At 33.5% G+C, this 20304-nt stretch overlaps 1 protein-coding gene across 6 annotated transcripts in view; it reads right to left on the bottom strand.

Moving 5' to 3' along the window:
* Positions 1 to 20304, bottom strand: part of LOC136412135 (diacylglycerol kinase eta) — a 114998-nt gene that overhangs the window by 48222 nt on the left and 46472 nt on the right. For all 6 annotated transcript variants that reach the window (XM_066395063.1, XM_066395062.1, XM_066395060.1 and 3 more), the window contains 2 exons: positions 17273 to 17353; positions 10104 to 10243 (listed from right to left, as the gene is read on the bottom strand). In XM_066395063.1, coding sequence (XP_066251160.1) covers positions 10104 to 10243; positions 17273 to 17353 — 221 coding nt within the window. The remainder of the gene's footprint in view (positions 1 to 10103; positions 10244 to 17272; positions 17354 to 20304) is intronic.

A 20304-nucleotide genomic window follows, 5' to 3' on the forward strand; every position in this document is an offset into this window, starting at 1 on the left:
AACTCCCTGAATAATTAGTAACAGAAGATGGAGTTCTAATTAAAAACTTTTCGGCATTTAGTTTATATATAGAAATGTAAACTGAAGTAAAAAACACAAAGCAAAAACGAGGGAAAGCAATTTGTTTTCATTTGACGAGGAGTTTCATATAATGAAAAAAATAGGAATTATTCGACGAAGTTCCGATTTGTAGAGTTATGAATAAAAATCTCTGAATATAAGATTATTGAACCTTGACATGCATGGGTATCTTTCAGATCCTCAAAGATGTTTAAAAATAAAATTTTCCAAGCGGCAGTTCTTAGCTGAAAAAGAAAATTATGCAAAAACTAAATTCCAAATATACATAGAAAAACACCTCGGGAAGCCCTTTTCTGCTGTAAATTTAAGGGAAATCTGGAAGAAAACAGTTTGGTTTCCTATATAGGAATTATGAGTATTATTAAAACCACGTTCTCTGGATATGCATAGAAAGTTTTAGATATGCAAAGACACTATTCTTACCATTTACCTCTAGTCAATTATCTATATAAATATATTTGGACACAGGTGCAGGAACAAAAAAGAGCATTAGATGGAATCGACTTTGAAGGTTTTTTGAAGATAAAATTCTGGAAATAAGGTCGCTATGTTATGTATTATGCGTAATTAACCTGAAATATGGAATTGCGAGTTTCTGATTTTGAAAAATAGAGATAATGTTACGCTGTTCAAATAATATGAATTCCCCCTTCGAGTTCTCTAGATTAGATATGCCTCTCACATCACGATAAAAGTCCCGTTTCTATTATGGCATTACTCCAATTTATTTGAATAGCCTGTCTGACATTTTCAGACTAATAGCGCAAATGTAGAGCGTAAAAAGTTAATGAGAATAGATCGGCCAAATTGCTTTTACAATAAATGAAATTTTAATTAAAATTGAAATAAATAAGTGAAAAACGCGTGACTATTCTATTAATTATGAAACGGAGAGTTTTATTAAAACAAAGCGAATTTATTTGTGAGTTCACTAAATCATACCAAAAACTTGCCATTCCGAAGTCAGTTTATGAAATATTGTCCCAGATAAGAGTCACATAAAATCCAACAGACACCTTAATCTGTAATTTATATACACAACTTCCACTGTTATTGCTTAATTAACATAGTCTTTAAGGTTCATCCAGAAAATGAGTTTTAGGGAAAATAAATTCGCCCTCCCATGCCTTGATTAACTGGTTTAATTTGAATTTGATTGCACCACGCAGCCATCTTTACTTAAAAATGGTTTTTAATCAATTTAATTTACGTTTCAAAGCTTAGAAGATATTTTAGAGTGGTTTTTTGAAAAAACGTTTCTTTAATGTGTGGATCAAGATAGGTACAAACTGGGTTGACAGTACTGATTTAAATGGATTTATTCAAAGATTTTTAAGACTTTTGAAAGTCTCTTTGAAAAGGATCGGTACAAGTCAGTGTACAAAAATGGGCGAAATATACAAGTGCGTCAAATAATCAGGAGTAAAAAATAAATTACATATAAATGTTACAAAAAAACGGTATTTGAATTTGAATAAGACGAAAAACTGTCTAACGCCGTCCCTGTCTTTGTCTTGATTTGGGGGTAATCATTTGACAAAAGATCTTTGTGAAAACTTGATAAAAACCTTCAAAAATCTATTTTTTATCTTATTATTTATCTTATTTTTTCAGTTCCTTGCGTGATAGAGATCCTCAAAATGTTTATAATTTTTTTTCTTGCGGATGAGAACCTATGTAAATTGAGGACCGAAAAATTTCGAATATCATCCATAGAAAGTATCCAGGCTACTGGAATATTTTGTTTTTTGGCCTGGCCGAGTGGTTTCAAGCTTTTGGTAATCAGACGTAAAATGGGGTTTGGATATAAATTAGTGTTAGGTGTCCTCACAGCCAAAAACTGACTAAAATTTACTTGGTTTTTATTCATTTTTCGGCCATTATTGCCGTTCTATCTGGACTACGAGATACTGCGGACCCTCGTTTGAAAAAGAAATGTTTGGGCATTCTCACGATGTCCGCGTGAAATCGATTCGATGTGGGGGACCGGAACAGTGGCGTACGAAACTCGAAATATTTAATTTCATTTGGTTAATATATAATACAGATCGCAAATGCCGTTTAATCTGAACGAAACTTGGAGGATCGAGAGACTTCAATGACCCACATAAGCCTATTAATGAGCGTTAAAATCGATCGAATAGGAAAATCGTGAGAAGCCTTCTAAATTTGTGAAATTTTACGCTTGAACAGCTCACTTCCGGAATTTTTCTCGGAATTATTTTAACCATGTTGACTTTGCACGACGCCACTGAGAAGAGCACATCCTGGATTATCTTTTTGCATCGGAAGCGGTTCCATAGGTCGCAGTCACAGTGGAGAGAAATCAAAATCTGCAAGTTCAAACAATGGCGGAAATTTGACTTTGAGGCCACTTTGCGACTTTCCTGTTACAGACACCGTAATGCATTCGGCTCCATAAAATTGTTCGGAGCTTTCCCTATCGATTGTTTGTCTATCACACTTTCTTTGGAATGCCTATAAATTGCTTTTTCTACGATTGTATTTAGAATAACGAAAATACTGTAATAACATAATTTCAAAATGCAAAGTCGAAGCTGACACGAAGAACAAATCATATACGCATGCGCGCGCTGCGGATACTCCTGAGTGTGAAAAGTACACTTTTCACACACTAATCAAAGAATGGAGATATTGCTCCTTGCGAGATTAAAATATCCAATAAAAGAGGGCACAATTTTCTTGCAGTCCTTGCTCCAGTGCTTAGGCATCTTTCCATCATATTTTAAACGATATTTAAGTCTATTTCTGGAAAATCTTAACATGCGTTTATCGTGCCGTCAGACGGACATATAGTCTAGAAATAAAAAATAAAAAACTTGATAGTTACAATTCTAAGTCTGGAGAGTTTGTCTGCTGCAAGCCCGAGTATTTGTGCATACGCACAAATTTCGCGTGGTAAGTAAAGTCCCAGAGTTTCAACTCTAATCGGCATCTCTAACAATTCGTGTGTAATTTTACTTCCCGAACTGGCTCGATGAATCAAAATATGGAAAAAATTATCCGTTGCATTTCGGGTATGTTTGCGTCGAATTTGTAAAAGTTATTTAATCAAAACTTGCAGTGTGTCGAATTTGTTTGTAAAACCTTTAAAGCATACAAGTCTGCACGTTGATTTAAAGAGAATGCTTTTCAAAATCAGTCAATACTAGACAGCTGCATATTATGCTGCTCTCCAGTATTTTTCCGCATCTTCAGCCTCACAGAGGAAGAAAGGCGCAGCCCGTCTAGTAGGAGTTTCCAAAATGTTCGAAAAAAATCCGAAACAAGAAGATATGATTTTTTTATATTTGCATTTTAGATGTAACCATGGTAACTAATACAAAAAGTAACAGGATTTCCTACTTTTTTTTAAATCTTAATTTTCGAAAAAAATTTGTATATTTAAGTATAGGAAAGTATAATAGTTTTCGATTAGGAGGAATATCTCTGTTACTCCTACTGCATGTTATCAAATAGAGGGTGTTCCATTTAAATTAAGCAAGTTAACATTCTTCAAAATAAATACATTTTTCAACTTATTTTTTGGACACACTGTATAACATATATCTAAATTTTCATGATTATAGCATGAAATGTGCCTTATGCCTGACGTTTGGTGGGAATTTCGGCTTACTACAGTTTAAACTTTCTTTAAAGCAGAATTTTTAAATTTACACCACAATTTTGCAAAATCTCAATTCTTTCAAAATCCTTAAGGTTTAGGGTAGGTAAATCTTAATCAAACTTTTATTTTTCTTTTTCAAGAAATCTAAAATGGTACTAATACATAGGGTGTTCCATTTAGAAAAATATAACTTATATTTTTTTACTTATTTACAATCTCCCGTATAAAAGGCAAATAATTTTAGAATGTACCTCTATTTGAGTTCTATACATTGCAAAGAAAATAAAATTAAATATTAAATACTTTAGCAGGAATATTCCGTGTAGCATGACGTAAATAGCCCTGTATACACGTTGTATATTGTTTCGTTTCACGTAACGTTTCCATGGTTAGGCCGATGAGCTGTATGTTCACAAAAATGAGTGTAGAGGTGTTAGAATGTTTGGAGGCCATCGTACAGATATCATTCATCTAATAACTCGTACCGATATCGATTCTTAGATGATTGAGCCGAGAGGTAGCAGGACAACAAGATATTCGAAATATCTTGTTGAATAAAATCATTTTTGCGATTTTTTGCTGCCGAAAATGAACGTCCGATAATGCTTTTCCAAGACTCCACAACTTCAATAGTGGCATCCACGGCCAACATAAGTCCAAGATTTTTAATGATAATTTAAGAAAGTAAATTCAATGTTCTTATGTTTCAAGTGTCAACCGTGTGCGCCTTTAGTTGAAACTAGTAGTACATATTCATTTTGGTAAATTTTTATTTTTCACGTAATTGGCCATGGAAAAGAAAAAATGACAGTTATTATTTGTATTTATATTTTTTTTTGTTTTTACGTTTTTTTTATTTACCAAAATGAATATGTTCTACTAGTTTCACGTAAAACTTAATTATTTCGGAAATGGTTTGGAATAGGTATAGGTAACATAATACAGTTCAACAGAGAATTACATTCTCTAATTTAGACTGCTTAAAGTTATACGGCGTCCCATTTAAAAAAAAGACGGACTTCTGCAACTCCAAAAATGCAAATGTGAGGAGCTAAATTTTGAGCATCCTGTTTAATACTAAGCCATATAAATAGCAAAAGTGTAAACTTAAGACTATGTATTGACATTCTGTAAAATAGCAAGATTATGCCTTTAATAACTACGGAGATATGCAATTTTAAAATTGGTCATTATGGAGGCGCTTTTTTAATTCAAGGTCAAATATCTCAAAAACGGTAAGGCTTAAGTGTAGGACATTATACGGAAAATGTGTCTCAAATATTACATAGAATCTAAAAATAAAACAATATACTGAAGATCCCATTTGAAATAAGCAAGTTGACAGCCATTTCCAGTTAAACCGGAAGTGACAGGACGTTGAAAATATTTTTAAAAAACAGTACACGTCGAAGTTAAGTCCAAATTTTCAAATTTGTATCACTTTTAGATCCTATTAAACTTTTAATCAGCGGGTTGAGTGAATAACCCTGTATCTGCATAGCAATTATGAACACGATGTATGAAAATTTAAATTAGTATTGTTCTCGAAAAACCTCAACTTCTTTTTCGATCAAGTTCTTTGCTATAGGAAATGTGTTTGTTATTCCGTCGGGGTATGTTTGCATAATGGATCTGCTACCTTGAATTCGCAACTTTTCCCTCATTTTACTAAATCTGGAAACATCGCATATTTCGTTTCTAAGGCCGATCAGCTGGGCCTTGACAAAAGGCAGGTAGTACCGATATCACTTCGAAGGTGATTCACTCGAATATTAACGCGGTGGTGAGCAGGATGTTTGTAATTCGCTCTGCATTAATAATCGGGATAATCGAGTTTCGTTTTATTCCAAAGACTCGTGAGATACGCCGTTAATGTATCCATGACTTAGTGAGTAAAAATGGATGTTGCTGATGTGATTCTGGCTCATTCTTTTAGTGCTCGGGGGTAAGTCCTGATTGTTCTTTCTTGTGGTTCACAGTTAAGTTTTCTCAGGTCGTTGAGAACGACGTATTTAGAATTTTAATTAAAACTCTAAATTATTTGTACTTTTAGCTCTTCTGGAAGGTACTTAGGACCATCTTTGGATGGGGTCGAAGAATATCGCAACTTGAACTGTCGAAGGTTGAAATTTTTGTTTTGTGTTTCATGTCTTAACTGTGTACGTTTTTACTTCAATCGAAACTAATTCGAAACTCTAACCGTGTTGAAGATTTTTTCACCCATTAATATTAAATATTTTACAGGAATTAATATTGATTTTTTTCACGAATTAATATTGATTTTTTTCGAGAAATAATATTGATCTTCTTTCAGGAACTAATATTGAATTTCTTTCAGGAATTGATATTGATTTTTTTCAGGAAGAAAAGTTGAATTTTTTTGTGTTTTAGGTCTCAACTGTGAGTTAAGTTCAAAAAGTATCTGTGAATCACATTAGAATTAGGATTTCTGGCATTAAAATTTCCGCTGTTCCTGCAGCACTTTTATATACATATATTCCCCATAAATTAAAAAAAATCAGTTCTTTGCTGAATTGCGTATACCATTTTTTAAATTACTCACAATGATACACGAATCATCGCAAGAAATTTTAATTGATTTTAATACCTATTAACATTGACCGGTATCACAGGTAAGTAAGTTATATTTCCCACTCGAGATAATATCGTAATTTATCGAAACAATAAAAACATTCATATTCTACATATGTAAATGTTTGTGAGATGAAGAAAATTTATTAGATTCATAAACGTTTGCTTTAGTGATTGATGCATCTTTTCCTTCGATGGTGGTCTCGACAAGCAATAAGTCAATAGGTTAGGAAATTGATTTATGGCAACGATTTCCTAATCATAAGACAGGTTTGAATTTAAAAAATTTTAGTTTCAACGATATCAAAACATTAATGGGGAAAATGGTTTTAAAATGATCAAAAACGTCTGACTTGATAACGCAACAGTCGAATGTAACAAATGACGTACCAATATTTGAAGAATGAATAGCCCTTTAGAATGATGTATCACTTAACCCCCTTTACCATTTAAGATATTTGAGAGGGTGCCTCTGTGGGGTAGAGGGTTGGAAGGGGCGCAGTTAATTCTATATAAAAATTATTCAGCTGCACTAACAAAACCGACGTGTGCCGGCGTCTTTTTTTAAAATCTATCCCATCTCGAGACAATGAGGGTTGGGAGTTTTCAAATTGATACCCTGTATGATATTTTCTGCTTAAATCATCAAAACGATTTCGCGTGGGTGACAAAGTCATATACGAGTATTTGACATTCAGAGTTTTGCGGAATTTCTAGTTATTATTTCAACACTGTTTCTTTATTGGCGAACTTAAACTGCCCTGAATTCACCCTATTCGCCTCTAGCCCATAACATTATTTTTAAATGAAATTCTCGAAAGAATTTCCATTACCACAAAATAACAATTTCCTCCAAACTTTACTGTTGCATCGCGCTGAATGTGTGGCAGTCAGTCCACTGCTGTTTTCCACAAATGTTTGCATAGCAGTTGCGCTTCATTAAAAAAAATTGGTTAATCCTGTGGGAAATGGTCCACGTGCGAGAATTGTATTATTTTCTACATCGATTTTTATTAAAAATATTTCAAATTTATTCCGATCGGCACGTGCGCTATACAAATCCATTAACTTTATTATGCGGATGGAGGGAACGAACGTTGCTCGAATTAAGGAAGTTTATGGAAAGTTCATTATTTAATACAAAAACACACGTTTCCAAGAAAAGTAAAAATATATGTATTTCTGAAGAGGAGAGGAATTGTATAAAATTAGTTAAAGCTTCAATAAGTTTATGAATATTTTGGGAATTGTGAAGAAACTTGCTAGTTTTCGAGAGTAAGGCAAGTTTGCCTTGAAAACTCTAAAATATCGACCACCAAACTTACGGACTTAAACAGAAGAGTTTAAGTACATTATGATTTCCGAGCTTCACTTATTAATGTTTTATAACTTTAGGAAGTTAAAAGATTTTAATATTTGAAATGTTTTTATAAGGCATTACGAGAGACCCTGTTTAATTTCAAGGCTCTTTGGGATTTAGCCTTTGTGCTGTTATTGCGACATAAAATGAACAGTCCAGCCACGGAAAACGGAGATTCGAAATTAAAAATGAGAGTAAAAAGTTGTAAAATATTACTTTATATGTTTATGTACTATTTTTTATTATGGTGCCTTCCATACATGTTAAATAGTTTTTATCTGGTTTTACCTTATGAGAAGATTTAGGGATTGGCTGGAATGCAGTGATATTCGTAGACAAAAACTAAACAAAAACCCTTCCAGAAATTTGAAAATTAATGTTTCTATGCCATTGCGAGTCGAGGTCTTTTTGGGTTTTTGTATAAAAAAGACCATTGTTGAGTTATCGGCAGACTGTTGATAGACTATCGTTAATTATAGAGGTAAGAAGCTCTCCACGATCTTAGTGTTACTAGAGAAACCCACTAGTTAAACAATGGTGGATCATTTGTTACAGTAATATTAATGTAATTAACTGAGTGACCCAACGAATAGGTTGCATTGATTTCTATGAGTAGCCTGATAGATTTAGAAAAAGGCATTCACGCTCACACAAACTCTTCATTATACAGGGTGATTCATAAAGAAGAGGCTACGATACATTTTTATTTTTTAGACAAAAACAACAAAGTTTTATATAATTTTCACTTCTACCTGAAGGGTTTAGTAAATTGGTATGATGAATATGATTTATTTTTTTCAATTGAGGTCAATTTCTTCGTAGGAGTTTTCCTTACATTTCTATTGATCTTTCGTTTCAAATAAATGTTGTATTACTTTCGATTCGTTCTCTATTCTCAATTTAAACGCATTTGCTTGATTCAAGTTCAAAAGTATAATGATTGAAAGGTTGAGACGTTAGGAATTATCGTAGATAATCGTTCCGACAATACCATTAAACTAGTAATAACCTCTTGCGATTACCGCTAAGCTATATTAATGAAAGCTTATAGAATTTTTGAAATCATTTATAGAAAATGACATATCATCATAGAGATATTTCAGAGAGTGATAATATTTTGCAAAATAACAAAAATATGCTAATAGACGCATGGTCAAAAGTGCACCATTTTCGATGTACAGGATGGCGAAGTTTCACTTTTTTTCTCGTATTTGACGTCTTTGTCACGTGTGCGTTGAGTTGAGTTCAGTTCTGAAAACAATGTGACAATTTGCCATCTTGTATATGGAAAATGGTGAATTTTTGACTATGGGTCTATTAGCAATTTTTTGCTATTTTGCAGAGTATGATCGCCCTCTGAAATATCTACATGATGACATGTTACGCCTTGTATATTTTTATCTTTTTTATAAATCGCTCTGTACAATTGATTATTGAAAACAAGCGTTATTGAAAAAGATTATTATTGTTTCGAAGTTACACATGCATAGAAACGATAGTCAAAACGGTTGAAGATAGGCATAGGACATAAAAGATCTCCTCCTAGACGCTGAAATTGACGTGTTCGAGCGTTTTTTCTAAATGTACTGTAAGAGTCATAAATAGCGATGCAACCATCTCGTTGGGACACTGCATATTTATTTATTTACTTGTTAAATCCTATCTTAGTTGAAACGGGGCATATCTACTGCCCACTGTAATCTATAGAACACCAAAAGCGCGATCCTCAAAATTAATTCATCAACGCATATTAAGAGAACGTATAGCTAATTAATTTCACATACCTACATGATTTACTTCCATTCCCAAATTACAATCGTCATAATCCCCCTAATCAAATCACGATTAAATTTCGCAATTAGCTCAAATACCTAGGGAGTTTGTGGAATCATTTGCAATGATTGAGAGTCATTTCCAATGATAGAGAGACATTAAACCGATATCTCGAATATAGTTATTTTCATCAACCAATTTTCATTTTCTGAATTTTAATACATGAACTACGACAAAATCAAATGTGTAGTGTGTGTTGAAGTAAGTTTGTCTGACATTCTGACTGCAGAATCTCATAATATTGATAGTAAACAACTACTGTAATATCCTAGTATATGTTACGTGATATTCTAGACATTTATATTTGAAATCTACTTGAAATGAAAGGAATTTTGTTATTTGGAAATGTTTGTGAATGCATGGCTATTTATTACAGTAAGTTATTATTGCTCATAACTGATGGTGATGGGAGAATAAAAAATTAGCTTTTACGAAATTGCACAGCAGCGTCGCGTAAAGAAATATTATCGACTTGTTTGATGGTCGTAGCTTCGCTTTAGGCCCACTTGAAGAGGGCTCTTGGCAGCTCAGGCAATTGATGGTTTTCTTAATTTGGAATTTCAGTCAGAGATATGTGCTTGTACAACTCTGACGAGACGCAAGACTTACCAATGATGTTGGCCTGAAAGACAGTCTGGTTCTAAATCGTGGTATCGTCGTTGGGAAGCAGCAGATAACGCGCTGAGCCACTCCTCCATTTCTCTACGTGATTCGCAGCAAAGTACTAATGATCTGAATGGGGTTATAAGCTGAAAAAGAAAGTGTATATCTATTAGGACTATTGAACTTTATAAATTACCGTTTGATAAAAGTTCTTTAAAATAATACAGGCCAGACTTATGTCCCAGGAAAATTATTTTTTCGACATGATAAATCATTCACCGAGATATTCGATATTTTATGGCAAACCTTGGTCATTTTAGAAATATCTTATTATGTGCTCATTATATTAATGTATTTTTGAATTAGTCTTGCAAATGGTAAGAATATTTCCTAACGAGCTCAATTTCGATTTTCGCCTGCCACCATATACCATAACTGAATTTTTTTATCCAACTCTCGCTAACAAATATTTTAAGAAATAATCGGATATTCCTATTTTATTTAAAAATTTTACGTTTCAGGGTTCACTAAGATGCAATTATCTTCTCATTTAATCATCTCCGTATTTCTTTTTTATACATGATTTAAAAAGTTCCCATAGAGCTCATTTTTATTAGGGTTACCCTGAATGTTCTACATATTCTCTGTTCTTTATGCTCCATAAAGTGTCCCATCTGGCATGTAGCACTATAGCTACCGTCCAAGCGGTAACTGAATGGGTTTAAATTAGAATGTTTTGCGATTTTTTTAGCTCTCTCTTGAAAATTTTGCGAAATTTCATAATCTTGTAAATTTCGAAAATTAACAGATTAAAGACCGATCTAGATATTTTAATTCTTAAGCTCTATGTTTTATGAGTGAATATTTTCCAAGGTTGAGCCTTTGTATGGCCCTGTACTACGAATGCGTCCAATGTATTTATATTACAGCAGAGACTTATATTTCCCTCATTACCCTTACATAAGATTAAAAAAGTTAATTATTTAACTACTTATATATATACCTGTATTTAACTTCTCAATATCTCTTGACTTTGCTTCTGCCTACTATATTTCATTAGATTTCAGAAGAATTTTGAGATGAGAAGCTCAACCCGATTCCCAAAGTACAAATTAATTTTTGAAACGAATTTATGAATTCCGGGAAATGATCAACATTTTGAACATTTCTTATAAAAATTAAACTAAGTTGGTAGTGATTTAGAACTAAAACTGTTTTCATGTTTTTGTTCTGACTAAACAACAGTGATGAATTGCAAGGTACCGTAAATAATCGTTTTCCCGAGAAATTGCATGTCTGGCGTAAATTTTATAAGAGACAAAAAAATTTCAAAATAAAGTCAGAGTGTGGCAAAAAAAGTAATTTATATACAGGGGGTAACGAAAATACAAACTTTTATCTACGAACCATGCGCCATTTTTAATATTTCCACGCATTAAAAAAGATCCCGCTTATGTCGAAACACCCAAATTTATGTAGTAACTCTTAGTTCCAAAATTAGTTAAAATCGATAAAAGCGTTTAGTAATTATTTAGAAAAAAAATGACATTAGTTTAAGAACTTTGGCGCGCTGTAACGGCAAAACAAAATAATATTGGATATAGGTAAATTTCTCTAGAACGCCTTATTTTTGGTTAAGGAATTTTTGGTCGAGTGTTGTACAGTCATTTCAGGAATGCCCTGTATAATACTCCTACACGCGTTTGGAGAATTGAGCTCCAGAAGTGGATTGACCTATTCGAAACAATGGAAACGTTTATAGGAAGCAAGATTTTATATTTTCCCGATTTTCTTGTATTACAGACATACTCTTTTAACATTTTCAGTGATTTAAAGTTCTTGCCTTGATAAGTAAGTTCGTTAGCTTTTTAGTAAAACCTGTTTTTCTATATTATACCATTATCGCTGCTTTCACCATAATTTTCAGCTAAAAGCTCTCTTCTATAACAACATGTAAATTATTTCCAGAATAATAATTAAATGCATCAAACCAACTTCTATAAACAATTCTTTTTTAGTCAGAAGTCTCTTCTTGCAAGAGATTCAAAAATAGACCTACGTTCTCAATGAACTCGATGAATGGACACATTTAGGTCGGCGTAGTGACGCCATCAGACGTCTCTTTAATTTTAGCGGGGGATATTTTTAATGGCCTCTACAACTAAGAGTAGAGACTCAAAAGAGAATAACGAAGTTAATTAACGCGAGGGCCGTGCTCTATCACATTCCGTGAAAAGTTTCATAAAGGAAACCTCTTCCTGCTAATTGGTTTATATTGCAACTAATTAAGTAAACGCTTCTCATATTAGACATCATCGATTTATAATTGCTGAAGTGTCACTTTAATTTTGTTATTCATTTAAGGTGTCCGGAAATAGTTAACGAACTACTGTACATGTAGTGAAACTTTAAATAAAGTTTTCTCCATGTCTTTCCTGTATCACTATCTATTTGATATTTCGTGACAAACACATCTTAAGTAAGGTGGTGAATGTCTCTGAAACGGATAAAAGCGAGCAAACAATAGCAGCCTGGATTGTCTCTTAAAATGCTAACACCCTACTTAAATAAATACATAAAAATAGAGGAGAACCTGAGTCGAATTTCGATGAGAGGGTCTATCTATAAGGAAACTCGAGGTGTTCCTGAAATAGTTCGCTGAAGTGTTAATTGTAGTATCCTGACACAATAAAGACATGACAATGAGAAATTGACTTGACTGCCATTTTCCTGTAGACTGTTCGGCACCACTTAAAGTTTTGTCGTCAATTACAGGGCAATGCAAAGCTCGAGCGTTCTGTCAATAAATCTGGCCATATTGCCTGCTTCAAAGGGAGCTTCGGTTACCTCACTAATTGTCTGTTTGTACTGTTTAAGCTATTGTGTTACTCATTTGGGTAGATGTAGGTCAGAGAGAGAAGAGCAGGACATAGAGCGAAAAAATCTGCTAAATTAAGCATACAGAGAAGATGGTTATTAAACGAAAATATTACAAAGAGTAAAATGATACCACGTAAAGAAACCATTGATTATTTAGAAAAATCCTTGTGGAAGTGTACTAACAGTAGTTTCATTATATTCTACATTTAGATATTTAGGTATTTTCACAATTTTAGAAATAACAATAATCTTAGGCGCAATCTTAGATTGGCCTTTGTTACAGAGAATTTTAAACTTATTAGTAGGGTAAATCGAGATTGTAAACTAAATGATCGATGATTTTCCATAATGAAATAATGATAGACATATCATCAGTTTCCTAAACGGCAGGAAGTGCTATCGAATTCATGCTCTAATAAAAAGTAGTTCATTGAGTATCTGATATTGCTAGAGCTTCATTATTTAATCGGTGTTGAATGGGAAATTATCAAATATCTGAAAATATTATAAGGAATGAGAAAATCAATTGATGGCTCATTTCATTCCCAGTTTTAATCATGGGTAATCATATCTTCATTTTGAGGACACGGGCATGCTAAAAAAGTAACAAATGGCAACTTGAAGACACTAAGCAACAGGTATTAATTAAAAATATACCTGGTAAGTATGATCACAGTTCGACATGTACAAAGTATAACTAACATACAAATTTTGTTTGTTAAAAGACATTACAGGTATTCCAGAAAATAATTAAACTCAACGAATCAGTATCACAAAAGTACTGCTTTAATCCTCGTGTATGTCGTAATCAAACCTTAACGAGTAAAATCAGTGTGGATTTTTTATGTTATTATTACCTTATTCCTTTTTTAATAACTGCTAAAAGGTTACGGTAAATGGGAACAAAATAAGTGCGAGTTTGAAACAAATATTTTAGATATTGATATTTTTATTTGTTTTTTCCTCTTCCTTTGTTGTTCTTCGGGTAGTAAATTTATTACTGTTGTAAATATAATGATATTGAAGTTCGAGGAGAATAATCTTTCTATATCTTCCTTTTATTGATGTTTTGTGTACTTTTTTCCAACGTGTATTGCTTCACTAAACAATCTTTGAATACTAATATTTATTTGCTAATCATTCGCGTATTGTCGAAATCAAAGGGATGTGAGTGGTCATCCGAAACGTTTCATGAAGGCAGTTTTCTATTTACAATTTAAAAGTTAAGCAGGTCTTTCACTTCTTTTAAGTTCACTAATCCTGGTTTTCAAATATCAATATGTTTGCCTTATATACATTAATTCACAAATTAAACATAATATTTGATTATATATATTATATATTATATAGTGTAGTTTTTTTTGCATTGCAGTCTTTAAATGCCTTTAAAAGGTCGATCTTGTAGGTTTTTTTAAATCCCATAGTACAGACAGATAGGGAGGTTTATATTGTGCGTTTTGCTGTAGTATTGCCGTTTTTTTATTGAAGTACTTTTGGCGTCAACCTTTTTTAATTAAATATTTTTTTATGTCCAAATTTTTTATAATAGCCAGGATAAGGCAAGTCAGGAGCCGTAAACTTCAAATTATTGATGATATTAATTTTTGGTCGAAAAGAGTCTTCGAAATTGAAATTTAAGAAGCATTCAAAAAAGGTAAGTTTGTGATATCAATAGATTCTCAACGTCCCATAATCTATTCTGATAATCGTCAAGTTCATTACACCGACCAACTAACAGCCCTTTAGAAGAATTCAGAATAAAGTAGAGCGATGTTATGGCTTCGTCCAAGACCTGCGAGAGTTTGGGAAATCAAGTTTTCTTGCAGTTGTGCAAGGTCACTCGTGTTCTTGAATTGCATCCATGAAGGTGGTCTTTGACAAAAAAGTTCTTGGTGGAAACACCAAGATTTGTTTCATCATCACTGGGTACGTGGCTTTAAACTTGAAAATAATACACCTGACGATCGATTTCTCTTTCTCTGTTCGTTAGTAGTAATTACTAACAGGGATACCCTTTACATTCCAATCACGATGTGTTCAAATCTTTGGACAAGTGGCGCTGGTATGACTTTTTCCTTACAACTTACCATTTTTACTAACACTCCATACTTGTTGTTTATATTGTCGATTTCGAGGAACCTATTCTCATCTGTTGTGTGATAATCTCCTAGAGAAAATATACGTATTGTCAATTGCCCAAAAATTTGTGAGATTTGATCTAGCCTAGTCCAACCAGGCGGAATGAAATCTACCCGTCTTCTTTAATCTCCCCGAAGTGAGATTAAAGAGGACATACGAGTAGAAACCCAACCTCCTTACATATTAATGGGTTTTGATACCGCCCTTCCCACACGAGATACTCACATGACACATGATAATAAGGGCCCTGTCCGCCTACATTGGGCCGGATGGATCGAACCAAAGCTATAACCTGCATTTACCAAGCTAGGAAGTAGCAATGCTGAATGGAAGAGCGGTTTTTGCCACCTTCCACCTTTGAGTTGTAGGCTATATGGATGTGATCATCCGTTTTCCGTGGTATTTCATCTACTAATAGTTCTTGAAGATTAAACTTTGGTTAAGCACCAATTTGAATTTTAAAGTGTTTACGGTTCTTAGATAGTTCTCTTCATTTAATAGGACAGTTGCTTAAGTGATCGAAAACTTTGAGAGGCCACTCATAAGGAGCATTGATAAGTTTGCCAAAATAAGCGAAAATGTCGTTGATCTTTGAAAAGCTAAAGTGGAGGAGTCTGCAGTGCTGTGGGCAGTTGTATTTAAACCTAAATATGCAAGTGCTCTGTAGCAAGTGCTACTACAGCTTTAAAAAATATATATCAAGGTAAATTCGCAACTTATTAATTTCATTTAATACATACGTCTGTATGCACCTGTTTCTTTCTTTATTCATTCCCTCGATGTTTCAAATTAAATACACAAATTAAAATTCACTTAACCACTCACGTTTCGCATGCTTTACATATAGATAGACACTTGTTCGCTTAACAGCACTCAAGACTGCTCGTATGCTTTTTAAGGTTTTAACGAAATGCTTAATTACTTTATTCAGCACTTTAATGCTGACGTTTCCATAAATTACAATTTTCCCAATCTAGAGCCAAATTAGAATGTTCAATGCGGAAGTGAATATCGATTTTTCTTGTCCCAGAATGGGAAATCAAGGAATGGCCACAGTGAAGCGGGAGCTTTCTATTTAATTTCCCCTGAATGTAAAACTGCCTTGTAACTATTTTCAAGTTTGTTTCGTCGGGAACGCCTCCTAGAAGGAGGGAGGAATAACCTACTTTAAAAGTTAAATTACGGCTGATATAATTATATTATTATCGAGGAGTTGAAAAAGTGTTTTTAGCAAACTCACAAGGTGAATGGAATTGGAGATCTACACCTTAGGAAAGCGTCTATTATTAGAGGTAATGTTTGCCTTGTGTTTATACTTACTAACGATCTTAATGAATAGCCAACCAAGCCTAGCTGCTAGGGCATTATCCTTTAATTAAATTGCGTCTTTCCCTACATAGGCAACGTGCGACAAATCCATCAGGCAGCAAGATCTTGTTAAATTGCACTTTGATAATCTTGACTGTTCGTCACCCAAGTTAAATTAGTGGGTGGGTAAATGAATTAACATTATTAGCGATACAGGCTCAATCTGTTTTACCTATTTTCTAATAATCGAGGCTCACGTTTCAGGGAGATTCGGATTTGTGAATTTCTCGGGGCGAAGCCGCAATTCTGCTGCGAAGAAACTGACCGAAGTGATCACTTTAGATGACATTTTGGACAGAAAAATTCTATTAGTTTAAAAATGGTAGAGAGACATAATTCTCCCTATAAAGCACTAAATATCTTTTGAACTGCCTTTGCTATTATCATTAGGTAAAATATATTGAGTGGGAACAAAGAGTGAATTAATTTTCCCGCCATAAAATTTGCATATTTCTGGAATTCACAACGGAATTAAAATTTCAGGTGTTTCCTGGAAGTCAGAATGTTGGAATGCAATTTCATAAAGCTTTACATTTACGGAAAGCGGTATATTTTCCTTTTCACATTTTTATACAAAGCACAGATGTTTCATAGAAAGTAATGACGCTCTTACCAACTCGGGCAAGGGAGAAAAATACGAGACATCTTATCTCAGGACCGCTGCTGTTTCATATTGCTGCTATATTTTTGAGAAGCAGTCTCATCCATCCTTAACTAGACTTTATCTTTTCAGCCTTATTAGGCAATTTACGAGGTCATTTTATCGTAAGTTTTATAAAAGAACGTACCTGAAAACTGTGATTGACGTTTTTAGTTGAACACTCGGCTAGGCACAAGTCGGTGAGTTCGATCTCATCGAAAATCACAGCCTGAAACAAACATGCATTTTATTAGCAAATACCTTACAAACAATGCATATTACAAAACTCTTTTCTTGAGCTTCATCTGAATAAGAAATATCTATCTTTGGGATATTGTAAACTTTATAAATAATTTATATGCAAGAGCTCCCTAAGGACGACTGCTCGATCCCAGTTGAATTATATTTTGTAGTTGCATATTTGTGACATAATAGAGAATTATGGATGTGCCTGGAACGTAATGGAGACTTATGAAACTACGAGTACTTAAAGCAGTAAATGGACGGATGAAAACGCAAGCCAAAAAAATGTAAAAATATTATTAGAACAGTCAAACGAAAATGAAACAAAACGTTACACAGACAACGATAGAGCTAACGCCTTTGCTAGATATTTTCAGAGGGCTTTCAGTCCTTTAGCCCGAACCCTAAATCTATCTAAAGCATATGTCAATGTGGCTTTAAATCGACACACTCGTCCATTCATCCACTCTTTGATTAGACGAACAACCATTTGCAAAACATTGTGAGACTCCGGGCGTATACTGAGGGCATATACAATAGAAAAATTAAACAAATCATTCAAATAACAAAACAGAATGCAATAAGAGTGATTATAGAAAACAGGCACCCAACAACCCGGTAAATCATCCATCCAACTAGTTACTATATGAATCCCATACAAATAGTAAGAATAACTGAAAGATCGCTATAAATTCAAGAAAAATGGAGACAATCGTTACAACTGGACCATTCTGAATCCATTTTGCTTTAGAAAGCAAATAAGATAATCCTACTTTCTTTTCTCTTCAGCGACTGTATTGCAGGAGTCCCACATGGAAACTTTTTTATTTGCCTTCTAGGAATGATTATGTATTATTTGTGATCTACATGTTTTTTTCACAAGAACAGAAATACTAAATGGTCGAAAGTTCATTTAGTGTTTCTGTTCATTTTGGTCCTAAGAAATATCAAAGTAAAAAATTAAAAAACTCGCAACCTTGATCGCTCTGTTAAGTAGATTTGTTTGTAGCTGTATTAGAAATGAATATCTTTGTCATTATTGTAATTATTTCCCTCTTCTACAATATTACACTGCTCTTGGTGGCTTCCCTACTGATTGAGATGCAAACTATATGGATTCGGGACAGTCCAAAATATCGACCATTCTAGAATATATCAGAGTATCTCAAAAGTTTGAGAGCAAACCATAACAACACAATCAAACATATATTTACTCTAGAGCTCTCAGTGTCTAATGAATATCTACAAACTATTAAGTACACGATGCACTATATTGGTAAAAAAATAAAATAAAAATATTTGAATTTCCAGTCATTAACTTTCCCGATATATCAAATTCAGCCAAAATGGCTTGTTACTGTTCAAAAATGTAATGAAAACATGAAATTTTAATTTCAACACCCTGTATTTCGAGAACTTAATCGTTAACGAAAATTAGTCTCTTAGCAATATTTAACCAACCATATTTTCTTAATAAAAACATAAAACTGTAGTTAAAGAATTGAAAACAAGAAGGAAATGCAAGATCTGAAACTGTTAATTCCATTATTGCCTTTATTAGAACCCCTTAATGCATCTGACGACATAGCCGTAACGTCATACTATTTCCAGCAGCAAGTTCGAACAAAGACGTCCACTAAAGGAACCGCTCTGACATAAAACTCATAGCAAAGTGCCATAAGCCTTCACATAATTAAATTTGCTCACAATAGACTCCTTTATGCCTGCATTAACGCTGTTCAGCCTTTTATAATTTCCATCTAATTATAAATGGATTCCAAGACCGTCATGCCTTTCGACCTTTATGTGTGTGAGAGAGATGCTCTTACAGTTCGTGAAATTCCGTTTTAGGTCATTAGAATGGAAAATAGAAATTTGACTTGGGAAAAAATTGGTAACATCGGTAAGTTTCCTGATCTAATAGTGTATGCAACAAGGAAAAACTTGTTTTCTCAAAGCGACCCTGAAAGATTAAAATGCAACTCAAAGGTTTACCTGGAATTTACCGTGAAAACAATCTAACGAGTTCCTAGTTTCTGATATAACTTAGACAGAATTGTCAGGTTCCAGATCAACCAGGGGTTCTAACCTAATAGCGATTGAAAACATTGTTTGCACTTAAAATAAATAATTAATAATATCTCCGGATTTAATTTTGGTTGGGGCCTTCAATCATATATTGAAGGTTCAATATTTCCAAGTTTTCAAATGCTATTCCGAATCGAGAGGAGATTAATATATATTACTCCGATCCCAAAGTTCCTCCTTCTATTATTAGAAAATTTACTTACACGGTTTAGGGAAATTTCCATTTTTATGGAATCTAATATGGAGGTAGGATTCTTATTAGTTCCCTCGCATATCTCCGTTATAAGTCTCGATAGCTTTCCTTCTTCCTCTTTGTTTATCAGATTATAAGAAGATAAGCTCCATTTCCGCGTACGAGGATATCAAGATATTTTATTATCATAAGTAAATCAGTATCAGTATTTTGTACTATGACCAAAACAAGGCAATTTGTGTCAACATAATCGATTTTGTTGCTGCGTTAATCCCAATATGCAGTTTGGCCTACTTATGTTTCCCCTAAAAATAAACCTTTGAAAGCTATAAAAATACTGTAGCAGCAGCGTAAAGAGAAACAAATAGTCACAATGAGTGTGTATACAAAAGTGACATCAAAGCGATTGCAGCTGCTGGAAATTCGATTAAATTGGTGGAAAAAGACTGGTACCGATATCCTTCGCGCCTCTGTGTTAGTTAAAAGGGCTTTTAGAGTTGGTAAATAAAAATACTATACATACTCCCTTGGTATTGACTCATATTTCAAGTATTTACACGGAAAATTGCAATAGAAGAAATTGGACTATCAACGTGTTATGTAAAGCTCACAAATCTTCCCATTCCCAACTTGCCCACGATACGGAACATCAAGTA

The sequence above is a fragment of the Euwallacea similis genome, chromosome 11 (assembly GCF_039881205.1).
Source record: "Euwallacea similis isolate ESF13 chromosome 11, ESF131.1, whole genome shotgun sequence".
Lineage (NCBI taxonomy): Eukaryota > Metazoa > Arthropoda > Insecta > Coleoptera > Curculionidae > Euwallacea > Euwallacea similis.